This window comes from Convolutriloba macropyga, chromosome 15 (assembly GCF_964194025.1).
Source record: "Convolutriloba macropyga chromosome 15, txConMacr16.3, whole genome shotgun sequence".
In the NCBI taxonomy this organism is placed as follows: Eukaryota; Metazoa; Xenacoelomorpha; order Acoela; family Convolutidae; genus Convolutriloba; species Convolutriloba macropyga.
In genome coordinates this window covers 30,237,449-30,252,496 of record NC_134482.1, presented here as the reverse complement: position 1 = coordinate 30,252,496, position 15,048 = coordinate 30,237,449, and the positions used below count along the sequence as shown (strand labels likewise).

The window sequence follows — 15,048 nt, the reverse complement described above, 5'->3', positions numbered from 1 at the left end:
GTTTTTTTTACATGAGGATATTATAAATTGAGTTTTTTTGAAATAAACTTTTGTACAAAAATCATTGCGCCAGAAGTTTTGATGATTTCTAATGTTCTGTTTTCCTCTTTATTCACAGGTAAGAATCTCCCAAGAAAAATTCAAATTTCATTACTAATTACTAATCTCTAGTTAATTAGTCATCAGGCCTGACTACGGAAGCAAATTTGAGAAATTCTCAAAAAACACTGTTCGAGAAAAAATGACGGATTCGGTTTTGACAGGTTCGAATCCGGAAGAACGAGTTGGACCAGGAACTGAAAGAACAAGAGAAGAAGGAAGACCTTAGAAAACAGTTTGCAAGAGAGGCCAACACTTTCTACTCCTGGGTGGTACAGTCCAGAGAACGACTCATGCATCAGCCAGACAGTGGATCCACTGGAACCATACAAGAACAATTAGGTATGGTTACAACTGTCTTGCATATGGCCATGAAGAATTTAGCCTATCCAATTTCGTATCTAATCTCCAATCTAACTGTCTTGATGAGGAGATATCTGATGACGTGGCTCTGCTGGTCATTACAGGTGTCTACAAGTGCCGAAATAAACGTACTTTCAAAGAAGTTGCTGTTACTTACAGACCTATTAAAAGGATTAAGTGTTGGTAAATATAGTCCACTTTCATCAATGTATGAACTTGCAAAAGTAGAATTCCACTTTTGTATACTGATACATTGATAAAAGTGGACTATATTTGCCTACACTTAATCCTTTTAATAGGTCGGTAGGTAACAGCAGCCACTTTTTTGAAGGTGAATACATTTACTCTGTGCGTTAACCGTTAACGAATTTGAGTAAATGTATTCACCTTCAAAAAAGTAGGTAAATATAGTTTCAAAGTGAAATAATTCTAAAATATCAGTGTCCGGACAAAACAGTCCCCAACAAAACACAAAATAATCCGACAAAGCCGTCCGAAATTTAAAAATATCGCCAGACAAAAGAGTCCCAGACCAAATAGTCCAATAAATAACAACAGAAAAAAGTGCCCATTATATATTGAAACCATAATTGTAATTGTAATAAGCTACACACAATTAGCAAACATAATCTATGAGTTAAGCTTCTGAATGCATTTTAATTGGTATTAAGATTAAACCAAAAACTTGGTTCAGAATACATAATTTTGAAAAAACTGGTTCTACTTCATTTCACCCCTATTCATTTAACCCCCTATCATTTAACCCCGATTTAATCACCCCTCTATCATTTAACCCCTCTATCATTTCACCCCTCTATCATTTCATACCGCTAATTAGCAGTTGACATTAAAGGCATGTTTTGTCATAATTAAGTGGATAGATTAATCCCACGTTCGGTTGTGATAGTTTCATATCAAGTCCCACGGGCCGCTGAGGCATGGCCAAATGATTTTATTGCTAATTTAATAATCATTATTTTATAGGGATTAAAATCGGGGTGAAATGATAGTGGGGTTAAAAGATAGAGGGGTTAAATGATACAGGGGTGAATAAATCGGGGTTAAATGATAGGGGGTTAAATGAATAGGGGTGAAAAAATGGGACACCGCAAAAACTATGTTGTAATCAGCTTAGTAATTGTTCAATGACATGCAATCATATGAATAACTAATTGGTGTGCACATGTTTAACTCTCAAAAGGACCCATTTCGTATAAAACTGTTTAATTAATTGCTCTTGAACGAAGTTCATAGCAATTATTGTAAACGTTTTGGTCTTATGCAAATTTTTTTGCTTGACGGCTTTTGCACAGTGGTCACAGTGGGCTGTGCTTCTGGTAGTAGATCGGGAGGTCCATGATTCGAATCCCGCTGTGGTCAACTGTTTTTGCACCAGCCTGTCGTGCGACAACTGTCTTTGCAACAGCCTTCCGAGATTAGTCGGTTTGTTTTGTTTGCTTTCTTGGGAGTATTCTGTCCGGGAATATTTTGCTATTCGGGACTGTTTTGTCTGGGACTGATTTGTCTAGGACTGTTTTTTCCAGGACTGTTTTGTCTGGGATTGTTTTTTTCTATTCACCTGTATGTCAATTTTTGAATTCGGGCTTTTGTGTTTTTCCAGATAAGTTTCGGTTTGATCGCTTTTTTATGAATTGTAGAGTCAGTTACAGCTGGAACAATTGTGTGTTAGCGGAAGGGCTGAAATTCTACGGGTTGCTCAAAAAGTTCGTGATTTGTTTAGGACTGTTTTGTCTGGGATTGTTTTTTCTATTCATCTATGCCAATTTTTGCATTCGTGCTTTTGCGTTTTTTCCAGATAATAGTTCTGGTTTGGTCGTTTTTTTATAAATCGTAGAGTCAGTTACAGCTGGAACAATTGTGTGTTAGCGGAAGGGCTGTAATTTGCTCAAAAACTTCAGTTCTCTTTTTAAACCAAAGAGGTCTTCCTTTTTTTGAATTAAAATTGCCAAATCCCAAATTTCAGACTAAAAATTAAAATGCCTTTGGTAAATTTAGGCGAGGGTAAATAGATCACTTTACTTGCTCTTAACCGAAGTTTGTAGAAATTATATCAGTACTGCTGGTATTTTTAATGCACTTTTTCGCTTGACCGATTTTTCGTTTGACCTTTTACAACTTTTTGTCCTCAAAAAAGGAAAAACAGGAGAAGCCCATTAAGTCGCTGAGCAGTTCTGTTTGAGCCTTACGTCTTATCAATCTCTGAGTATGCGACTCACGGAAACTGTTGAAGACATAAATTCATGATGTGAAGAACGATTCTTCTGAGTTTGGCACCCCACCCTACCCCCCCCCCCCCCCCACTCTTAGCTACTCTTGAAGTTAACCACTCGCCATTCGTTTAAGACCAATTTGCCCAACGTTAGTCGGTTATGTTAAAATGATTGAATCCTTTTATTCGTTTCTGTGTTTCAGATGACGTCAAACTGATAGCATACGAAGTGAAGAAACAGAAAACGAAACTGAAGAACTTAGAAGAGTTGGGACTGAAATTGAAGGAAGAGAGGATTCTGGACAACAGACACACTGAACATAGCACTCTGGCACTGGGACAGTCCTGGGAACAACTGGAACAGCTCTGTCAGAACATGCAGAGGAATCTGGAACAGCAAAGAAATGCTAAGTTAGTTCAGATAAATTCAACTTCAATATCAGAAAGAATTGTTTAAATAAATACGATCATATAAATATGTGTCCTTTTGACCTGTACCGTAGAGTGATCACGGAGAGCATGTAGAATGCAGATAATACATTTTAAGAAATAAAATTTTAGATCTATCAATTTAGAAAAAATGAAACAATGCAAATTTCAATGAAATATTGAATATTTTGGAGCAACAAAATTCAGCTGAAAATTAAGATCATTTTAGTCCATAACATTTTTGTTCCTTTAACTCGTTTGTATTTATATCATCTAATACTGTCTGAAAATTTCAAACTATTGACCAGTATCAGTCAATAGATTAAATTTAAGAAAAGATGAAAATTTAGCATCAACTTTGCAGTTCAAATGTAAGTACAAAATTGAGCATGTTTTGTACGCTGAATTGAAGAGAAAGCTTGAAAACATTACTGTAATTTAATGTGTAGTTTTTAGTTGTAGAGTAGACCTTCGCTATGGTTTAATTGTAGATAGAAAATGGTTGTGTCATTTCAGTTACCTTGGAAACATAATTCTGACACAAGTGAAGTAGTAGATCAAGCAAAGATCTGAAAAGAAGAGCGTGCTATAATCATGCTAATCGAAAATGAGTTGCATTTCTTTAGAGCTTGAAAATGACGAAAAAAAAACAGCTATGATTGAGTCGCTGATTTCCATAGTGAAGTTCATTATTGTGCCCCGATTGTATCTAACGCTATTTTTTTCCATTTTTTAAATTTCAGGGACAGCGCAGGTGTGAAAGAAAGTACATTGATGGATTTCACAAAGATGTTCCGTCATCATGACAAGGAAAGAGTTGGTTCCCTCAACCACGATGATCTCAAGTCATGTCTCAGGGCACTGGGATACGACCTGCCAATGTTGGAAGAAGGCGTCATAGACCCAGAGTTTGAGCAGATACTAGATTTCGTTGACAGGGAACGGTTTGCATTTGTTCTATTCAATTTAACCAAGGCGTCGTTGCTTGAATAGAACTTTCTTGAATCAAATCTTGCGTCCATATCCCGCTTTTAAGCAAGGTTGAGAAATTCGCTGAAAAGTCTCGTTATGTACCCCAGGTGACTTCGAATCGCTACTTCGAATTGCAAGTCGCAATTTGAACATCTTCGAAGAGGATCAAAATCGGACAAAACAAACGTTTTCGCAACATTTCTTAGCCACAGAAATAATTGAAAATCTATATCTCATTTTTGCGCATCTTGAAACATATCTAATAAAATTAACAGGAATATTTTTTTGTTGTTTTGTGTTCATAATTTGTGTTCATAATTTTTAACAAATTGAATGATGCAAACGCAAGTAACACAAAAATTTTTTAAAGTGAATCGATTCGTTTTTTTGCAAATCTCTAACTCATAATTCGCAAAGGAAGATATTTTTAAGGTTGTTAGTTCTGCTGATCATTTTCCATGAAAGTCAGTTTTCGATTGAAATCTTTAAGGCAAATGGAACTATCTCCCAGAAAACTTTTGACTGAAATAGAATTATTGCATCAAAAAGAGCTCAGGAGATCAGAGCTAGTCCAAAATGAACTTGCAATAATCTGGCACGCCAATCTTTATCTCGCAAGATCCTCATCTTAGTTAGATCCAATCTCCATTTCTTGGATTGTGGGGTCACCGCCCACAAAGGTCCCAAACTTGACTCTCACTATAATGGTGTTGACATAGAATCAACATAACGAGCAAAAAAATGCTCTAGTAGTCCTCCAGAACGAGATAAATAGGCAGCACTCGGAGGGCATTCAGTGGCCAAGAGCTCTTAGAGACGTACGCCTTACTAGTCTCCAAGTATGCGATTCGCCGAAACTGTTTTGATGACAATTTTAGTGTGAGGCGGCGGTTCTCAGTCTTAAAAGTTTGACACCCCTCAGTCACCCCATCCCCCTCAGACACCCCCCCCCCCCCCCCTCCGATACCCCCGACACCCCCGTTCACCCTCCTTCAACCAGGCGATTTGGACCCCCCTATCGTCCAACTCTTCCACAACTATACAATTTTTGAAAACATTTCCTTTCTTTTCATCCCGAAATATTTGAGTCTTTTTAATAGCCGAACAGCGATAGCTGGGGCTGTTATCGGCCTTCTCTTGGTTTTTACGACTCGAAGAGAATTATTGGTTTTCTCTCGGTCTTTTTTTACAGGAAGTAGATTTGTTCACGCGGCATTTTGACCTAAAAGCGAAAGAGAAAAGCTGTCTCGATGAACAGATTTCTCGGTATGCGAGAGAAGTTTTTTGATCATGCGATTTGTTTAGTGAATAATTTTTTGACTTCGAAAAGTAGTTTTTGACTGAATGGCACATATAGATAACCGTTTTTAGCCCGTTTTTGGACTAAACGGCCCAATTTTTTTGCTTTTAAATTGTTTTTTTTTATAGAAATAGTTTATTCGATACTATATTGAAATGTCAACCTCAGAAATTGATTTCACAGTGTTTTGCAGAGCCTAAAAATGCGTTTCAAGTTGAAAATTGGCAAATATTTCTTGATTTTTTAGTTAATTCTTGGCTTTTTCTAATTTCTTAATTTTTGGATCTTTTAACCGTCTTTTTGTCAAAAATCAGTTAATATGGCAATCCTCTTTGCTAATTCATATGCTCAACGCCTCTTTCTACCTCGATGTAATTTTGTTTTATAAAATTTACATATGCTAATCCGTTTTTGGTAGTTTTTTTCCGATTTTCGTAGGGTTTTTTTTGTTGTATTTTGGTTATTTTGGTTGTAATTGCTAGGGATAGGATTTTTCTGCAACATGAGGGCCTTTTATTTCGTTTCAATAAAAATTCAATCGTTTTTTTTTTGGCGTTCGGTTTTTGAAAAACAGTTAAAAATGTTTCATAATTGCTGTCTTAAAAGTTTTTTGACCATTTTTTTGCAAAATGTTTTAATTTTTCGTATTTATGAATTCTGCTTTTTCCTTTTTTTTGTTCTCTTCAGGAGAATAGATCTTTGTATTGGATGACTAGTTATCTTTCATATGTCTTGAAAGCTGAACAATGAAAGGTATTAGTTTTTCTTGAATTTTTTATTGATTTTTACTTTCAAAAATCAGGAATGTATTTTTGTTACGGTGTCCTTTAAAATGTGCCCATATTCTTCTCATTCTAGTTAGTATCTTTTTGTCTTTGTCCGGGCACCTATATTTATTCTCGGTATAATGATTTTTTCAGTAGATAAAATGAATGATTTCAGCTTTCTTAGATTTTCGTCATTTCTTTGGTTTGCATTTGATTTCATTCAACATAAGGAAGTACTGAGAGTTTGATAGCAAGCTTTTTCCACAATTTCCACTTAAGACTATTTACTGCAACTTTCTTCCGGCCTTGGTATTAAATTAAACGATTTTTTGCCTATGAATATTCTTCTGCTGCCTATGATCAATTCAAATTTTGAATTAGTATGAAATCTTATTGTCTAGCATATGTTCAACAAGGAACAAGTGAGTGTTGTTTTTTTGTCTTAATTGCAATGATTAGAAATGTAATTATAGGTGTCTTCTGATTCTTAAATTTGAGCTTTCTGTTTTGAAAAGGTTTAACTTAGTTTCTAAGATTATTATCTGCCGTTTGCTTTCGCGATCTTTTTCAGATTAAAATCATGAATTATTTGGTGGCAATTGATAACCTTGTCAGCTTTTTCAGTCTATCACTTCTTTGACCGCTTAATTATTTCGGGTTTTTAACGTTACCAAAGGTTTTAAAGGATATAAAATTTTGCTGCCTTGTTTCTCTTGGCGACAGTGGTTTGTGTTTCACCAATTTTTAGAGCAGACCTGGAGAGGTAGTGAGTTAATTGTTTAATACAAAAAACAGTGGCATTCGCTGCAATTACGGTTTTGTTAGTGGAGTTTTGATGCTTCGAGTCGCTTCCGGAATTCTTCCGGCTATGTTTTTTATTTCGTCCCGCGATTTTTGTTACGACCTTATGAGGTCACAACCACTTCAAATCTGCTTTTTGTTCATTCGTTCATGCAATTTCAACTAGAGTTTTTTTTGTTCATTCACGTGATTAAATTTTTGGTCACACTTGACTTACCGCACTCTCAAAAATGACTTCCTCACTTTGAAATTGACTTTTATTTACTTTAATTCAAAGAGATAAGGTCAAATGGGTGTGTGTGTCACTCTAAATGAAGGTTATTTGAGAGCAGCTAATAGAGGCAGCAAAAACTTATACAGATTTTTAATCAAAATATAACATATCAGCCGTCAATGAAAAGGCTAATTTGTTTGGTCTCTTTTTTACTGTTTTTTTAGACTGCAGATCTACGAGGGTGGCTATTTTCTGGCAATCTGCGAGCTATGTTTAGATTTTGCTTTCTTATTTAATCAGTTGGTCTCGACGAACAGCTTTAGAATTGCTAATCTAGTTATTCCATGGTGTTACAGGAAAGGGTACGTGACCCTGCAGGACTATACTTTGTTCCTGATAATGAAGGAGACAGATTCAGTGAGTGACAGGGAGGGTCTGGTGGAGGCATTCGCCACTCTCGACTCAGACACCCAACAGTACCTCACTACTGCACAGCTCAATCAGGTATGTGGGTTTCTGATTGGGCGACGAGGGGCGGAGGGGGGGGGGGTTAATTGCAAAGAAGAGCTTTTTAGCTCAATAAGTTAATGAAGCATGAAGTTATGTATGAAATTAAGCTCAAAGCATGAAATGGAATTAGTGACTAAAAACAACAACAGCAGGAAAAGAGCAGGTCGATAAAAAGCAGGAAATGGGCTGAATTTTAGTTCTATCAGTTGCAAAACGAGCTCATTGATCTATCATTTCTATAGATTTCAAATAGAAGCTGGCCAATGAACTGGAAGCTAATGAATACTTGGACGTAATGAATACTTGACTCGTTAAAGAATTTGAAAATTACTGGAGGGTTTATTTTTCAGTACCTGGAGAAAGACATCGCGGACTACTGCATTACGAACATGAAACCATTTGTGGACTCAAACGGATGTTTAGTTGAGGACAGCAGAGACTACCTAGAATTCTGTGAACGAATATTCTCAAGATGAGAAATCGAATTTATCAGAATCGAAGAATCGGAATTTATCATTTGTTGACTTGTGACGCAGAATGCTGCAAATTAGTCTGCCAGGGATCGATTTTAAGATCCAGAACACTGAGGAGGAGAAAGCTCAATTAAGTGATGCTGGACCTAATTCTATTGTATCAGTTTGAAAGTTTTCTTCAATAATGTTTGCAATTAATAATATATACGGATAAATTTCCACTCTAACTGTGTTCACATAATCATCATATTATTTTCTATGTACATTTTGTGCTTATTTTGTACATATTTCTTAAATTTGACTTTTAATTCGTATAATTTTTTCCTTCAAGTTTTCTCAGTTTTACGGCACAATAAATCAAAAATGCATCTTTACTTACAAATAAAAACGGCTGTTCGTAAGAGTCCGTACGTAGCACAGAATGTTCCCACATACCTCTCAAGGTTGCAATAACAACAGGTAAGAGAACCATTCAGGATTATCCGAAGGCAAATTCTTTGCGGAGAAATTTACTTGTACTGTTTGTACCAAAACGGAAACTATTCTAAGCATTTGAAATAAACAGACACAGAAAACAAACGAAAGCACACATCACACTTTTTACACAATAAACACCATAATACAAAATTACACCAAAAAAACTTTTTTGCTATTGGTCAATAATAAAAGTTGGGCACTGCTTAGTTAGGTCTTCTTTCAGTTTTTTCCAGAAAAAAAAAGGTGTGGACTTTTTGAGGCTATTATGTTGGTGAATAAAGTTTTGAAACTAAACTTCGAAAAGTACTTTTTATAAATTTTCAAAAATAGTTTGTCAATTTTGATATTCCATGAGCATAAGGGGATTATCAGCAAGACTTAAAACCCACAGATTTAACTTTGGATTACACTTAAGCCGCAGTTTGTGGCATACATTTAGTAATTTTTCATTGTCTGCCAGTTTTTGAACTCTGCCTCTTTGTATCTAACCCTCTGACAGAAGGTACCAACCCTCTGACACTCGACTTGCACGCTATTCTCTCTCTCTCTCTCTCTCTCTCTCTCTCTCTCTCTCTCTCGCTCTCTCGCGCCTCCAACTCTGTTAGGCAGACATACGACGTAGGTTACATACACGCACACAAAAAAAACAAGCCCACACAAACGAACAAATACCAACACAGACACAAAAAAAAATTTTAAAATATTAATTTCGACATCTGATCTTTCAAGGTTCGTTGCCGTTGATTTTGTTTTTTTGGGAAAACTAAGTAAGAATTCTTGGGGCAAGCGTATCGGTGATCTTCCAAATATAGTCCCCAACTTAAAAAAAATGTCTGAACAATAATTGCGATTCCTATTATTTTTCTAAAGAAAACCTTAAGATGGGCTTCTCTAGGCTCGTGCGCTATTTTTGGTCTTTCAACGACTTTCATTGGGTTTTTCTTTAAGTTTTGATTTTTGAATTCCTGACCATTTTTTGCTTCTTTCGGTTATTATTCTCTCCAGGTTTTTGGCAAGAGCGCTGTTAATCTTGCCAGATTGAAGAAAATTTCAAACAATTTTGCATTAACTTGCGCAATTTTTTTCCAGGCATTTTGCATAAACTTGCGCAAAAATTTTCCAGGCAAGTTATGGTAAACATCTTTTCCGTGGAAAACTGGCGATATTGATCATTCTTATAAACATAATAAGCTTAGCGTTAGTAAAAAATCTCGTGGTGAGCAGTTTGTTTGCATAATGTTCACATAAATGTTTTGAATTTTTGTTGCCTGTTGTTTTGATGAGAGAAATTTAAGAAAGGCGTGATGCCACGGCATATGGGTGAAAACAAGATGACTCCTGATTGCTCTCCCGTCATTTAGTTTGAACGTTTTTTCTTATTAGACCGCTTTTTTTGCGAAAGTTAGATACTGGCGATGATATCAAATGCTTTTTTGGTGTAACTTGTGGAAGTATCATTTAGATATGTTGGATTCATGTTCACAAAACTATCTGAAAAATTATTTTACGATTACGATTGTGCTGATTAGATCTTGATGAGTTGAAATGAATTTATTTCGTCGTGGCAAAAAGAAGCTATTTTCTTTAAATTTTTACGTAAATCTAATGTTTGTGTTCATATAATTAATTTAAGCCCCAAGACATTTGGTGCCCAAGCATTCAATGGCAGGGTTCGGGCGCCCGAGTGGTGGGTACAAGCCTCAATGGGGCTAGCATTTAATGTTCTAACTCATTTAGCAAACCAAGGGGTAAAAATATCAAGTTTCACCCCAGTATTCGAGAAAAGGACACGTTGAGCTAAAGCGAAAAACGGGTTTTTCAAACTAAATACTAGAGTTGAAAAAAAGCAAAACAGTCAATGGAAGGCGGAGTTTATATAATACGTGCCGAATAATTCAAAACTAAGTTGCTAAGTGGGGTTGACTTCAATTCTTCGCTCCTAGATGTTTGTTTAAACCCGGGGTTCCCTTACATTAAGTAGAAGGCATGGCAGTGACAGGTTCTAACTGGAATCATTGTAGTTGCTTCCATTTAGTTACTTGGCTCTGCTTGAAGTCATTGAAGAAATCATCCAATAATTGAAAACGACACAGAAATTCGAGATTTGATTGAATCTTGTAAAATATTGTACAAAAATTACATTCCATTGCTTTTCTTTTATTTTTTCATTTTAGGCCGCTCACTTAATTTTTAGTAACTTGCATTTTTCAATAATACATTTGAAATTTTAAACAAAAAAACGTTTACGGGATGATGCGACATCTTCCATACATTTTCTGTACATCGAATGGCAATTTTATAATATCTCGCAGTTTTTTGATGAAAAACTTGTCGGTCAAGGCACAGTCTTATAAGAATTGTAAAACAGTGAAAAGATGTAAGTTAACCATCCGTACTCGACGCGGGTTTTGATCCTACCAATGTTTACCGACAGTAGTCTACCGAATGAAGGATTACACAAACGGGTCAAGTATTTCAAGTATTTCAAATATTCAAGTATTTCAAAATATCACGTATTTCAATTTTTTACAGACTTGCTTTTTAGTATAGAAATGTGCAAACAGGTTCTGATCGGCACATCTTTGATTACTCACTCAAGAGACGACCATAAGAGAATTTTGGGCCCAAAGATTTTGTCCCGAAGATTTGGGCTAAAGGACCGCGTGAGAACTGAATAATTTTTAAACACTGAACGCTGAACATCGACAATTATTAAGTATATTACCATGGCTAACATCGAAAGAACTGAACTTTTGATCTGGAACTTCAATGATAATTCAATCAAAGATTGCTTTGCATTACTAACAAAAGAAAGTAACATTAACACAAAGTCTCTATAATTGAATCCCTTTCCACATGGAGGAACAAAAATGAACAGACCATTAAAATAAAAAAAGAAAATTTTCAATTACAAAAACGATTATCAGCTCAGGATCGTTACACTTCACAAAAAGTGTTATTTTTGACAATCTTTCTTTGAACAATAATCAAGGGTCCTTGCCTGATAAAGTACTCATGTTTTATGACAAATTCTTTATCGTTATACTGACTAGTCATTGACAAAACGCGTGTCATCAGTCGTCAAAAACTTCGAAACAAATTGTTCCAACTGTAATTGTTAAGTTTGTTCACTTTGTTCACAAAAATTTTGTTCGCAGTAACAGATCTCTATTTGCAAATTCAAAAAAACATGATTCTCAAGAATGCAAAGCCAGTTTTGTAGAGAACGTTTAACGAGACATAACGCTCAAAAAGAGGAGAGGTGGAAAAGTTGTGTTTTGATTAGATTAACTTGATTAAAACAACAGGTGAAAGTTTTTGTTAATGAGAACGGCAGGACTTTAATTCAATAAATTTCATTTCTTTCGGTTACTGAGCAGTACAAGGACGCCACTTTTCGAGAAAAAAAAACAAAACAAAATCAGAATTATGGGCTGTTGTCTTCTTTTTGAATACAAAAGTTCAATTACGTTCAAACCAAATACACCTGGAAGAGCTCTTTAAACATCCAAAATAGCTACAAATATTGATAATTTTTGTAAGAGGAACGGCATTAAAGCAGGTGACTCTTCTCTTTGTTTTTGCGTTTCTGGAATATTGTTGTATTTTATAAATGTCAACAACGATTTTTGCCTATGACCAAGCTCATTAAGTTGTAGTCTTGACCACTCACATTTTCTATTTAGTCAACATAAACCTGCTACCATAGCCTTTTCAGAAACATGGTTTAGCGATGAGGATCCTGTTGGTTGTTTTTAGCAGCAAAAAATGTAATATCATTGTAAAAAATTGCATTGGTAAATCAGTAGGTGAAGTTGTATCGGACGTTTGCTCCGAACCTTTCAAAACCTGTTATACCATTCCTTCAAATTCAGTAAACGAAAAATTATTTTTTAATTTAACAGAAAAAACAATCAAGGATTACACTATATAGTTATTATATCGATCTCCGGCCACAAGCGTTAAACGTTTTTTTAGTAACGCTTTAATTCTTTTTTCCAAATAGCGATGATTTATTTTTTTGAAAACGTAAAAAAATAGACATTGTGCCTGATGACTTCAATAAACAAATGTTTGCGATTGCTGAGTCGTATGGTTTGCACAGCATTCAGTAGAACTATTGATTACAATTTTAGCAAAACTCAGATAGAGAAAAACATAACCAAAATTATTGCAACTGATTATTGTGCTTCAAATTTGTATATTTTTTTGAAAAAAAGTCTAAAACAATAAACATCAAAAACCTTAATTTAGGCACAGTGTATTTTGAGGTCCGGACATCCATATTCGTGCCTTGTACACTCTTCATATCAAAATAACAAACAATTTGAAAATAGCAAAAAAAATCTCCATATCGAAATAACAAAAATATTTTAAAAACCATTTAGATATCTTCAGATACAAAACCTGACCAAAAATATTGTCTTAGCTAAAAAGAGTAACTTTGAAAAAAACGTGAACTGAATTCCCACTCAACCTCCAAAATTTTTGCCAAAAAAACAACTCGGGAAATATCATTTTTGCACAATTGGATTCAAAATACCATTTCTCAAATGAATTAAACAAGCCCGATTTTCTGTTTTTTGAACACGATATAATTTTTTAGTTTTTCCAACGAACAAAAACGCACTGTTTAACATACAAAGTTAATGAGCAAGAAAATTCAAGTGCTCAAGGTGGTGTAAGAGACCAGCGTTGCTCTTTGCTTTTTATTTTTTGATGTTCTGTTCAAAGATTAAAGTCTTAGAGAAAAATGTGCAAGCAGGACGTTTTTTTTTTGAAATTTTGAAAACCGCAAAAGCATTGCCCTTCTCAAAAAAAGCTAAATGTGACTGTGATAAACCATCGTCCGATTAAGATTTTACCTTCACAAAGCAAAGTTTTTTGAAATTTGATTCATCAACGACTTCCTAAGTTTCGCAGGAAAAAACTCAAGAAAGCATTGAAATGGGATGGCTTTCAACCTAAGCTTTCAGACCTTGTGGTTGTTTTTAGTTACATCAAAAAAATGAACTACCTTAATGACTAGAAACATCGGCTTAGATTGTTTTTCGACATGCTTCGATAGTGTGAGTCTTGATATTCTATCGGAAAATTATGAGGACAGAGTTAATGTGCTATGTTTGTTTAAAAATTTTTTATTCAACGAAAAAAAGTACCTTTCAAACCGTTTTGGGTCGTCAGATTTTTATAAGTTTCAATGCAGTGATAAGTTTCAAATACATGTGATAGGTCCACTTTGTGGTTCGGTTATGCATTAATTGCCTTCATTCTAGCTGCAACAATTCCAAAATATAATTTTTTTGCAGATGATACAACAGTGTTATTCACATCGCAAAATTCTTCTGATGTCTACAAATTTTTCCGAGATTTGATTTAGAGATCCTTAAAGAATGGTTTGAAAACAATATGTTTTCAGTGAACAAAAACACGTGCAAAAAAACGTGTCTACATTTAAATCTCCTAACTGGCCTTTGGCCCTACATTGGCAGATTAGTGTAGATTGTGTTGGCGTAAAATTTTCCTTGATTATGTCAATGATTTTCTTAAACGATTGAACCAATTTTGAAAATTAGTTTATGTTCTCCAGTCCTTTCCAACAAAGAATCATTATCTTTGATTTTTCACGGTTTCACGACGCAAACTAACGTGAACAAGATTTTTTAAGCTTAGAAACGCCTCGCTAGGGCAATTTTTTTCAGCAATCGTGACAACAATGTCTCTTCTTTTTTTACATTCAGAGAATACTTTAACTCTCTCTGAAATTTACTTTGTGGGACTATTCAAAGAAATTTTACAGGAATTCAGAGGTTACTCTCAATTAATCAATTAATTTAACACCCGTCTTTTTGACAATAGAGATTGTCGTTCTAGAAGCAGTCTCAGGGGTCTAGTAAAAAAACCAAAAATTAAATCTGTTTTATTTGAAAAATCATCGGAGAATCGGATTAAAACAGCCTACAATTAACTTGTTGAAAATAATCTCATACCAGGTAAAACTTTGACAGTCTCAATTTAATTTTTTTCTGTGGTTTTTATGAAAACTGCATTTTCGGAAACGCTTGCTTGCATAATTTTTTCTTTGATGAGTTCTGAGTACGTCAGATTTGTAAAAGGTTGTTGTGCCTTAATTGCTGTTCTTGTTGATGCATAAATAGAGTACAAAATTGATTTATATTTATGTCTCATCGACAAATTTAATGTTTGTTAGACGAAACTCTTTGAAAATAGTGTGTTTTTAGAATAAAAAACAACTTTGACCCGGAGACTTCAAGTGTGAAAAATGTGTTTAATTATGAAATTTATAATTCATTGCTTGCGAACAACACTATAATGGATAACTTGATAATATCAATGAATAAATGTGCGAGCAAAATAATAAATCAAAGCAAAGAAGTTTTTAAATATTGGCT

The 15,048-nt window shown here is 34.7% G+C and overlaps 1 protein-coding gene across 1 annotated transcript in view; it reads left to right on the top strand.

Annotated features, from left to right (window-relative positions):
• Nucleotides 1–8,475, top strand: part of LOC142354145 (spectrin alpha chain, non-erythrocytic 1-like) — a 201,999-nt gene extending 193,524 nt beyond the window's left edge. The window contains exons 39-43 of the mRNA XM_075406411.1: nucleotides 264–441; nucleotides 2,896–3,103; nucleotides 3,865–4,065; nucleotides 7,532–7,679; nucleotides 8,036–8,475. Of these exons, the coding sequence (XP_075262526.1) occupies nucleotides 264–441; nucleotides 2,896–3,103; nucleotides 3,865–4,065; nucleotides 7,532–7,679; nucleotides 8,036–8,161 (861 nt within the window). The 3' untranslated portion in view covers nucleotides 8,162–8,475. The remainder of the gene's footprint in view (nucleotides 1–263; nucleotides 442–2,895; nucleotides 3,104–3,864; nucleotides 4,066–7,531; nucleotides 7,680–8,035) is intronic.
• The last annotated feature ends 6,573 nt before the right edge of the window (nucleotides 8,476–15,048 follow it).